The sequence below is a fragment of the Gorilla gorilla genome, chromosome 19, assembly GCF_029281585.2.
Source record: "Gorilla gorilla gorilla isolate KB3781 chromosome 19, NHGRI_mGorGor1-v2.1_pri, whole genome shotgun sequence".
Taxonomy (NCBI): domain Eukaryota; kingdom Metazoa; phylum Chordata; class Mammalia; order Primates; family Hominidae; genus Gorilla; species Gorilla gorilla.
The window spans coordinates 32,069,316-32,080,510 of NC_073243.2; the positions used below are offsets into that span (position 1 = coordinate 32,069,316).

Sequence of the window (11,195 nt, forward strand, 5' to 3'; positions counted from 1 at the left end):
ATCAATCTATTTTGGTTATATAGAAGAAAAGCCTTGTTTTGTAGGAGGAATAAGCTGACATGTTTTAAGGTAAAACGGTGTCAACAACTTTCTTTCATATGGTTCAGGAAAAAAAGCAGGTGGGCAGAAAGAAAAAGAGAAAGAAATCAAATGTAAAACTTTTAACTCATGAATCTAGGCAAAAGGCATACAGATATTCACCATATTATTCTTTTTCTGGAGGTTTTAGTATTTGCAAAATAAAAAGGGAAAAATCATTAAAGAGTAAATATTTGTTGGGAAAAAAGACATTTACTTCACTGATATATTAAGTTGTTCATGTGGGTAATACTTTATGCCACAGAAAATGGCCCAATTCCTTTTAAGCCTGAAAATTCTATGGGTCATAGAAGGTTTTTTTTTTGAGACGGAGTCTTGCTCTGTTGCCAGGCTAGAGTGCAGTGGCACAGTCTCAGCTCACCGCAACCTCTGCCTCCGGGATTCCAGGTATTCTCCTGCCTCAGCCTCCTGAGTAGCTGGGACTACAGGCGCCCGCCATGATGCCCAGCTAATTTTTGTGTTTTTAGTCGAGATGGGGTTTCACCATGTTGGCCAGGCTGGTCTCGAACTCCTGACCTCAAATGACCTGCCCACCTCGGCCTCCCAAAGTGCTGGGATTACAGGCATGAGACACTGCACCCGGCCCATAGAAGGTTTTTTAACACTCCTTTGGGATTATGTCAATTTCTCTCTCCTTGATAGATCTGCAAAATAAGTGGAATCCCTACTCACAGGTAAAATATACAGTGCTAAATGCATAAAAGTATATTTAATATTTTTAAACATAAAAGTATTTTAGAGCTATATATGCTGAATATCTTCTAATGAGAATGCCAATTTTAATTTTAAAAATATGTTTAACTACAAATTAATGGAGTTTTGTTTTTTTTGTTGTTTTTTTTTTTGAGATAGAGTCTCGCTCTGTTGCCCAGGCTGGAGTGCAGTGGGGGGATCTTGGCTTACTGTAAGCTCCACCTCCCGGGTTCATGCCATTCTCCTGCCTCAGCCTCCTGAGTAGCTGGGATTACAGGTACGTGCCACCACACCCGGCTAATTTTTTGTATTTTTAGTAGAGATGGGGTTTCACTGTGTTAGCCAGGATGGTCTCGATCTCCTGACCTCGTGATCTGCCTGCCTCGGCCTCCCAAAGTGCTGGGATTACAGGTGTGAGCCACTGCGCCTGGCCTAAGGGAGCTTATTTTCATTCTTAATTCACAAATTGGCTATAAAGGCAATTTCTAAAAAATAAAATCTGAATAAAGTCAATACTATTCGAACTATTATAAAACTTTTCTCAATGACAATTCTGAAGAACAACCTGTAGTGCTTTTAAGCATATGACTCAGAGACATACAACATTTCAAATCCTAGCTATGTCACTTCTGAGTAAGTAGTTACTTAACCTTTGTGTGAGTCAGCTTTCTCCTCAACAGGCAAGGGATAATAGTATCTACCTCAGTGTTACGTGATTTAATCAAACCGTTAATTGTAAAGGCTTAGAATAATGATTACTACATAATAAGCAATAACTCCTAGCTAGTGTTATTTTTTTTTTTTTTTTACAGCACCTTGTTCACTGATAGTGTTTTTTTTAATGGGACATAAAGGTTATAGAATGTTTATATAGGTTTTTAAGTAATAGTGGTATCTTTCAAATATTGCCGAATGTTATTTTAATAACTACCTCTCAAGTTCTGTTTTTTAATAAATGAATTTCTTTTAATCAAAGATTAAAATTAATTGACTCCTGACTTGACTATAGGAAGTTTTATGTCACGCAGAAATTTTCACTACAATATTTGTTATCATGGAACCTTACCTGTGTAAGATGTAGATAAATCAAAAGAAAAACATAAAGTTTACTAGAAAGAAAATGTTATAATTGTGTCCCCCTAGAAATTCAAATGTTGAAGTCCTAAGCCCCAGTAGCTCAGAATGTGACTGTATGTGGAGATAGGACCTCTGAAAAGTTACCTAAGTTAAAGTGGGGTCTTTAAGATGAACGTTAATCCAATATGACTGGTGTCCTTAGAAGAAGAGATGAGGACACAGAAAACACAGGGCAACGGCCATATTAAGACACAGTTTCAAAGCAGCCATCTACAAGGCAAGAAAAGAAGCCTCAGAAGAAACCAACCCTGCCAACACCTTGATCTAGCCTCCAGAATTGTAAGAAAATAAATTTCTGTTGTGTAAGCCACCCAATGTGTGGTACGTTGTTATGGCAACCCTACCCTAGCAAATGAATACAGGCCATCTCATTTAGTTAAAAAATCTCAATTAAAAAGTGGTTTTCTGAGGAAACAGCTTTATTCTAGAAAAAGAAAACCTGGGATATAGAAAAGGGGAGATCTGATGTAGGGCAGAAACAAACATACAATAAAGCAGGAACAAATCAACAAAAGAACACCTAAAATTTTTAAACGCATAAAAATGTTAAAATTCCATGACTGATCTGATCGTACAGGTCCCAGAAAACAAAACATAGGGCTTAGGGTCCATACACTATTAATTCAAGATACACCGTTACAGAGTTCTCAGAAATGCAAAAATATTCTTTTAAAATAATTAAGAAGTACTTACTTCCTTCCTCGAAATAATGGGGAAGCTGAGGTCTGTATTGGACTGACATTTCCATATGTCAGCTGCTGTAATGACACAGCTCTAGACAAGCTATCAAAATCAAAGAAAAGAACAGTAATTTATACATATTTTTTCTTTAAAAACAAAACCAATCTCTGAAAAAAAATTAAATACATCCCTATCAAAAAAAATGTGATGACATATTCTCCATGTTCGAAAGTTTCATACAAAAAGGGTTTATGTCAAATAGAAAATGAAATTTACCAACAACATGGGCCAAAATATCACCATACTCACTCTGCATTCTGAAAGTTGAATTGTGCATCTATAAGCTGCTGGTGTGAATAAACAGTAGGTGACAGGGTAAAGAAGTTATTATGTTGTTGATGATTTGGAGTAAAGGGTGGGCGACCCAAAATTGAGTTTGGGAACATGCTCTTGTTCACTGGAAGTGAACATGTATTCTTCTACCTAGGATAATTTAAAAAGACAACATTAAATTATCATAGCTTAAAGATACTAAACACTTTGGTAACTATTATCCACTAACTTAAAACAATTAGTTATCAAGTTACAAATTTTATTTGCAAAGTTAAATAGGTCTCCTAAGTGCCATTGTAGGTAACAAAACTAATAATAAATTCCAAATCTAAGATTAACATAATTCAAACAGCAAGATATATGCACATTTCTAATTTTCTGATTAATTTACCCTAATACTTTTACCCTTGTATCAACAAATCTTTTAGAAATCCAAGTTATCACCTGACATTAATAAAATCCCACAGATTATTACATTTATTCTCAAACTAATTTATACAAAGGTATAAACCATCACATGACATCCTGATTCCTAGAATTTGGATCTTACAGGTCTGATCAAATAAGGAATGGATTTTATATTGTCTTAACAATTTATAAGATTCTGAGATTCCCCTCAAAGTCTACATAATTTATATAAAAGACTTCCAATAAAAGAGGGCTATGTTCCACAGGAATAGGGAAAAATTGTACAAAGCTATCAGAATCTTTCACTGATCCAGGGAGGAGAGTAGATATTTATTCTTTGCAGTGACCAATATATCAAGGCTGTAGTCTTGCAAAGGATAGGATAAAGTAATAAACTGAAAATGAGGATCAGGTAAAGTCTACAAAGAAAAATAGGACCCCTCAGCCCACTTTCTCAAAGCAAGCAATTAGAAAACTCTTTTATGAAAAAACAAAATGAGAGAGAAACTATGTAACGTAGTAACAAGAGAACATAATAATACTTGGGAGTCCATCAAGAAAATGTCAAGGTAGCTAACTAATCAACTTAACATGAAGCCTACTAGTTGACAGGCCCTACCCACATACTTTTAGAGTTTCTAATTAGACTCCTGATATTCTCACTTAAAATAGGCATCCATGGATCACCAGAAGAAAAATAAAACCTGGGAATAAACAGAAACGATGTCAGGAACAAATGAACACTCAAAAAAAAAAATCTCAGATTAATGAAAAGACATTGCATATATAAAACAAGAATATGCTATTTAAAAAGAAAGGGGCCGGATGCGGTGGCTCACACCTAGAATCCCAGCACTCTGGGAGGCCACAGTGGGAAGACTACTTGAGCTCAGGAGTTCAAGACTAGCCTGGACAACAAAGTGAGACCCTGTCTCTATAAAAAAAAAATCAAAAAAATTAGCCAGGCACAGTAGTGTTTGCCTATGGTCCCAGCTACACAGGAGGCTGAGGTGGGAGGATTGCTTGAGTCCAGGAGGTCAAGGCTGTAGTGAACCATGTTCATGCCACTGCACTCCACCCTGGGACACAAGGCAAGACCCTATCTCAAAAAAATAAAATAAACAGGCTCTGGGAAATTATAAAATTGAAAGCAAAACTACCCAGCAGAAAGTTAAAAGATAACTTTGAGGAAACGTATTAGAAAGAACAAAAAGGAAAAGGTGGTAGGGGCAGGAAGGAGGCAAGACAACAGAAGAGAAAACAAAAAAGTATTAAACTATGTGATCTAACATTGTAACAGAAGGTCCAGAAAGAACAGAAAAAATACAGGACATTACCTAATAAATAAAACAAAAAAATGCCAAAGACTGAAAGACACCAATCCCCAGACTGAAAGGATCTAAAGGGTACAAAGCACAGTAAAAAAGTTACATGTCAAGGTATGTTATATTGAAGTTTCAGAATATCACACAAAAAAAGGAAGTTTATAAAATATTCAAAGAGGGAAAATGTTATAAACAAACGGCAAGAAATCAAAATGGCTTTGGACTTCTCAATAGCACAGGACATGGACTCATGACTTCAAATCTCTGACGGAAATGCTCTCAGGCTGTAATTCTATACCTAGCTGTACTATCAATGCAAGGGCAACTAGAAACATTCTTAGACATTTAAGTTATCAAAAAAGAAAAAGAAAACCTGGAATCTAGAAAAAGGGAGATCTGATGTAGGGCAGAAACAAAGTAAATTACCCAAGATGACAGTGATGGGAAGCTAACAGTTCAAATTAGAATGGGAGGATGCAGGGCTTCAAGAAGATATCTAAGAAAAGAAAAATCAACTGGTAGATTATCTGATGTATTTGACCATAGAGATAAGTTCTGTTAACAGAGTAGAAATAATTTTAGAAATACAGAAAAGTAGCTAGTTAAAAATAAATTACCAAAGAAAAAAACACTCAATAGGTAATATAAAAAAGGCAATATAATCGGTTACCTGATTCTTACAAAGATTGAATATACTGATTTTTTTAAAACTGAGTTACTATATAAAATTTATTATATATTATTTATATATGACACTACCTTATACATTTGTGTTTATATATCACAAGTTTTATATGGAGGATGACAGAGGGTGCAAAAAGTGCTAAATTCTCATTTTCAGTAAAAATAAATCAAAAGAATGAACTATAGAAGCTTTATTCTTTTTTCTTTTCTTTTTTTTTTTTAAACAACAGAGAAAAGAAAAACTAGGTAGCCAGAAGAATTGAAGTAGCTGCCTCTGGGGATTGTGACTAGGAGGGCTGGAGAAACTATGAGAGACAACAGTGGAGAAAAAGAAAAATCTGGGAACAAATTAATAAATACCTCACAAACATTGTTCCTTGTTTTTTCAGTTCCATAAGATTAAAATTCCCTAGGTTGGCCACACATAACAAGGCTCACCAGTCCAGGGTTCATAACAGATTGTGGACAAAATTCTATGAACCATCATCAGACCTCATCCCAAATGCCTGACTCTAATTTGGACCAGAGACAAGGTTAACCTCCAGAAAACAAGAGTCTGTCAACTTTCTTTAGCAGACCCTTATGTCTTTTTACAAGAGATTTTTAAAAAAGAAAATAATCCTGTCATATTTCCTCACCTGTACACCCTAGCTTCTTCAGAGCAAATGGACAAATATCTTGAACTAAGCAGCATTCCAGGGAATCCCCTAGCAAAAAATACATACAATAATCCTGGGCTGGGCAGTTGCTCATGCCTGTAATCCCTTGGGAGGCTGAGGCAGGCAGATTGTTTGAGCCCAGGAGTTAGAGACCAGCCTGGGCAACACGGTAAAACCCCATCTCTACAACAAATACAAAATTAGGCTGCACGCCTATAATCCCAGCACTTTGGGAGGCCGAAGCAGATGGATCACCTAAGGTCAGGAGTTCAAGACCAGCCTGACTAACATGGTGAAATCCCTACTAAATACAAAAAAAATCAGCCAGGCGTGGTAGCACATGCCTGTAATCCCAGCTACTTGGGAGGCTGGGACAGGAGAATCACTTGTACCTGGGAGGTGGAGGTTGCAGTGAGCCAAGATCGCGCAATTGCACTCCAGCCTGGGCAACAAGAACAAAACTCCATCTCAAAAAAAAAAAAAAAAAAAAAAAAAATTAAGCCGGGTGCAATGGCTCATGCCTATAATCCCAACACTCTGGGAGGCCGAGGTGGGCAGATCACCTGAGGTCAGGAGTTCGAGACCAGCCTGGCCAACACGGCAAAATCCCGTCTCTACTAAAAATACAAAATTAGCTAGCGTGGTGGTGGACACCTGTAATCCCAGCTACTTGGGAGGCTGAGGCAGGGGAATCGCTTGAACCTGGCAAGCAGAGGTTACAGTGAGCGGAGATCGCACCACTGCACTCCAGCCTGGGCGAAAAAACGAGACTTCGTCTCAAAAAAAAAACAAACACACAACAAAAATTAGCCAGGTGTGGTGGTCTGCATCTGAAGTCCCAGCTACTCTGGAGGCTGGGGTGGGAGGATCGCTTGAGCCAGGGAGACGGAGGTTGGAGTGAGCCGAGGAGACTGTGCCACTGCACTCCAGCCTGGTCAACAGAGCAAGACCCTGTCTCAAAAACAAAAAAAAAAAAAAAAGAAAAAAGAAAAATCTTGGATTGCCAGATTCAAGACTGGCAACGAACACTTTTCACCCTTTGCTCAGGCTCACACTCCTTCTTGGCCTTTTTTACTCTGGTTCCCTAACCTAATTTCCCATAAAACATAGGATCCTACTTCATAGGATTTATGAGAAAATGATATTAAATACAATTCACTGTAACAAATTTTGCTTGATAGTTCATTTTGTTGGAATAGACACTACAAATCTAGTGAATGGAAGAAATATGTATTCAGAAAAACTAGAATTAAAATCTTGTACTTTCAGGTTTATTTAAATCGGTTCATAGCAAAAAGCCTAGATACTTTTGTTTATACCTATAAAAAATATGCTGTTTTTCCTCTACAACTGAATAAGGTCCATGTATATTAAGATTTGAAGATGCAAAATGACATTAAGAGCCCAGGCCTCACCTTGTTTCCATCTCTTACACAGCCAAATCCAAACTAAGAATAAGTCTAAAGATGACTTGTAGCTCAGAACTACTCTACCAAGTTAATGACCAAATTATCCCCAGCTTAAAAACTTAGAATGAGTCCACAGCCAGATGTTTAGTCTAGGGCAGAAATCTAGTTTAGCATATTCCAAATTCCCAGAAATATATCAAGCTCTGGAGCCCCTGCAAAACAAAGGATCTGTCAGCCTCTCCTCAGTATGAATTTTGGCCCTCAAGTCAGGCTCTTTTTAAAGAAGGTAGGCTTCAAGTAGAGGAAAATCATTCCGACGCATTCATTCTATGTTCACCAATATAGGTATTCTGAAAGACATCTAGAGTTAAGGAAGTAAATGAAACGCCTATGAATTTCTATGCCTTTTTCTAATACATTTCACATTGATTTTGATGAAAATAAAAATGACATCAAAACAATTATCATAAACAACATAATCATTTTTTTAAAGAGACTGTAGAGTTTCACAAAATAAAATACAGTAAAACTATTACTGTAACAGAAATAAGGGGACCTCCACAAAATTTTAAATCATTTTCTTCATACTCTGAATGAAAGGTTTCTTCAGTAAGTAGAGATTAGTTATATAAAACGCTACTCCACATTAACTATGGTCTTCTACCATCTCCTACGTGACAAATTTTATGATAGATACAAAAAATCCAGATATTGGCAATATCCAATTTTCCTTACCTTAAAAGTTATCAGTTCCACAATCTGTATTTGACCATGAAAGAGTATACTGGTACTTTCTTTACGGAGAAAACCTTAAAGACGGTTTCCTAAGGTGGACCCAATGGGAAATTACACAGGTTTACATGAGACAAGGCAGTAAAAGAGTAGATTAATTCGGCCGGGCACAGTGGCTCACGCCTGTAATCCCAGCACTTTGGGAGGCCGAGGCGGATGGATCACCTGAGGTCAGGAGTTGGAGACCAGCCTGGCCAACACGGTGAAACCCTGCCTCTACTAAAAATACAAAAATTAGCTAGGCATAGTGGCACGTGCCTGTAATCCCAGCTACTCGGCAGGCTGAGGCAGGAGATCGCTTGAACCCAGGAGGCAGAGGCTGCAGTGAGCCAAGATAGTGCCATTGCACTGTAGCCTGGGTGACAAGAGCAAGATTCCATCTTGTAAAAAAAAAAAAAAGATTAATTCCTAGTAATTTCTAGTGATAAAGTATTTGGTCCTGGAATTTGCAACCTGGAATTTCTGCCCTCAACTTGACCTCTCCTCCAACAAATTAGAGAACACTCAAGGTTATATATAATTCCTTCATCAGGATTCTTTAGAAAGCAGAATATACCTAGAATGAAAACCAGAACTTTACTGGCTAAACCAAGATACTGTCCATTTTGTCCAAATACCTTTGATATCTCAAACCCACTTTTCTCCACAATACGAAAAATCCAATTCCTAAATCCTGCCAACCCACTGTGAAAACTACTTCCAGGTTTTGAACAGGATATTCCTTTTGGTTGAGAATTAAATTACACCCAAGTGTTCAAAAAAATAATCTAGTCACATGGCTCCAAATGGGCATTTCTTAAACAACTCATAAATGGCCTATTTCACATGGAACCTGTTACAGGACATTTCCAGAACAGACATAATTAGGGCTATTCACACCAACAAAGTAACGTCACTATTACTGGCTATTAATCAGTATAAATTAATAGCCTTATGGCTGTTAATCAGTACGTGTTAGAAGCCTGGTGGTACTGAACCATACAATATGAAGATATTTACAAAAGTTACTATGTTACCTGTAATATAAAAACACAGATTTAGTAATTAGTTACAATCTCTTTCTTCACAAAATCATACACTGCACGTGTTATTTAGCTTGTGTTTTACAGTTTCCCTTTGTTTCTTCTCTGTTCACCCTAATGAAAAATATCTGCTACTTTAAACAAAGAGTTGAAAGAGATAAGACAAGTAATTTAGAGAATCCATAAGTTTTGAGACATATAAGCCTTTCGTGTTCTCACCTTGAGAGACGAAGAGCCTTTCTACAAAGGCTGAACAAGAAAAGAAACGCACACAACAGTCTTAACCTGTGCATTTTCCTACAAAGTGAAAAGCTGAAGCAATTTCATGCCATTTAATTAAGGCTTAAAAGATAAATGCCTTTTAAATTTTTTAATTAATCCAGCTACATACCTTAGTTCTTCACCACCCTTTGAAACACCATGCAAGGGTCCCAAGACTATCTTCCTCTTTTGGTCCTGGAGTGGTGGACGAGGCAGTACGCGAGGAAGAGAAAACGAGTAAGCAAAGTAAGCGGTCCTAAGATTCTTCAAAATGTACAGCAGCCCAGATGCCGCCCATAAATTTGGAATAACCAAGAGATACTGCTGGAACCTCCCACGCAAAACAAAACGCTACCGTTTCGGAAAAGTTTCCCGTGCCCCGCCCCCGACCTGGGCCTACACTGCTGCGTTCCTCTCCGAAACCCCCTAAACTCACAGGTGTCCTGCGGGAAGGGCTAAGCAGGGCCTACCCGCACTGCCCGTTCAGAAGTTCTAAGGCCCGAGCGGGGACGGCTGGGCGTACTTGGTCGTAGCTTTCTCCCGAACCAAAGGAGGTAGTGGTGGCCCGTGGGACAGCTAGGCCCAGCTCCGGCTCCGGCTGAGATCTAACCCCCCGCACGGCTGCCAGGGGAGAAGCAACCCAAGAAAAGGTAGGGGCTGCAAGGATATAGAAGGTTGGGGGCGGTGGCAAAAAGCGGAAGAGCAAAAAGTCGCCGAAAAAGCGGCGTAGAAAACCCTGTCAAAGACACCCGGAAGATCGACGTGACCCCGGATGAGAATAGGCAGCGGGGAGCGAGAGGTCACACTTCCGGTGGCCGCCTCCCTCCCACCCCCCCACCCCGCCTATGCGCGCTTTGCTTGAATGCGCAGGCGCAAGACAGCCGGATTTGGAAGGAGTTTGTTAACTGCCGCCAGCACCAGTTGGGAAAGGGTTAGGACTGCACTAAGAGGGGTAGAGCAGGCAGTCGCCGGAGGGCCACTTCTGGGCCCCTTGCCTGAACTCACGTGCAGCCGTTCTAGCTGTAACAAACGTTTCCTGTGGGTCCTTCGTGTGTTGGCCGAGTGACTTGTCCCCAGAGAAGCCTTTCTTTAACCAGTGTTCCCCTAATCTTCTCCCCCGGAGCAACATTAAACTTTATCTGTTATTTTGCCCCTCCAGTAACCTGAGAGCTTCTTTGGAAGGAAAATGCTTTCTTTGGCCGGACGCGGTGGCTCACCCCTGTAATCCTAGCACTTTGGGAGGCTGAGGCGGGCGGATCACGAGGTCAGGAGTTCGAGACCAGCCTGGCCAACTTGGTGAAACCCCATCTTTACTAAAAATACAAAAATTAGCCGAGCTTGGTGGCGTGCGCCTGTAACCCCGCTACTCAAGAGGCTGAGGCTGGAGAATCGCTTGAACCCGGGAGGCGGAGGTTGCAGTGAGCCGAGGTCGTGCCACAGCACTCCAGCCTGGGCGACAGAGCAAGACTCTGTCTCAAAAAAAAAAAAAAAAAAAAAAAATGCTTTCTTTCTCTCTAAATCCTGGACTCAGCGCCTTGCCCATAGTAATAGCTGGTATTCACTAATTCAACCAATATTTATTGATACCGCCTCTTGAGTGAGCGTTAATAATTTGTAGAAATGTCTAAATTGTTTAATAATGCAAATCTGTTAGCTGTATTCCTTTATTGTCCACTTAATGTCTATAAAATC

The 11,195-nt window shown here is 39.2% G+C and overlaps 1 protein-coding gene and 1 long non-coding RNA gene across 15 annotated transcripts in view; one reads left to right on the forward strand and one right to left on the reverse strand.

Annotated features, from left to right (window-relative positions):
* Positions 1-10,315, reverse strand: part of TENT2 (terminal nucleotidyltransferase 2) — a 74,556-nt gene extending 64,241 nt beyond the window's left edge. For 4 of the 14 annotated variants that reach the window (XM_055366960.2, XM_055366955.2, XM_019013598.4 and 1 more), the window contains exons 1-4: positions 9,940-10,315; positions 9,634-9,698; positions 2,920-3,093; positions 2,623-2,712 (exon numbers count right to left, since the gene is read on the reverse strand). In XM_055366960.2, coding sequence (XP_055222935.1) covers positions 2,623-2,712; positions 2,920-3,056 — 227 coding nt within the window. In that variant the 5' untranslated portion in view covers positions 3,057-3,093; positions 9,634-9,698; positions 9,940-10,315. Of the gene's footprint in view, positions 1-2,622; positions 2,713-2,919; positions 3,094-9,633 lie in introns of all 14 variants that reach the window. The other 10 variants (XM_055366958.2, XM_055366956.2, XM_055366957.2 and 7 more) reach the window with 6 other exon arrangements.
* LOC134757592 (uncharacterized) lies at positions 431-5,803 on the forward strand. Its single transcript, XR_010131731.1, has 3 exons — positions 431-486; positions 742-773; positions 5,591-5,803. It is a non-coding gene; the product is annotated as an uncharacterized lncRNA (long non-coding RNA).
* Positions 10,316-11,195: the final 880 nt, after the last annotated feature.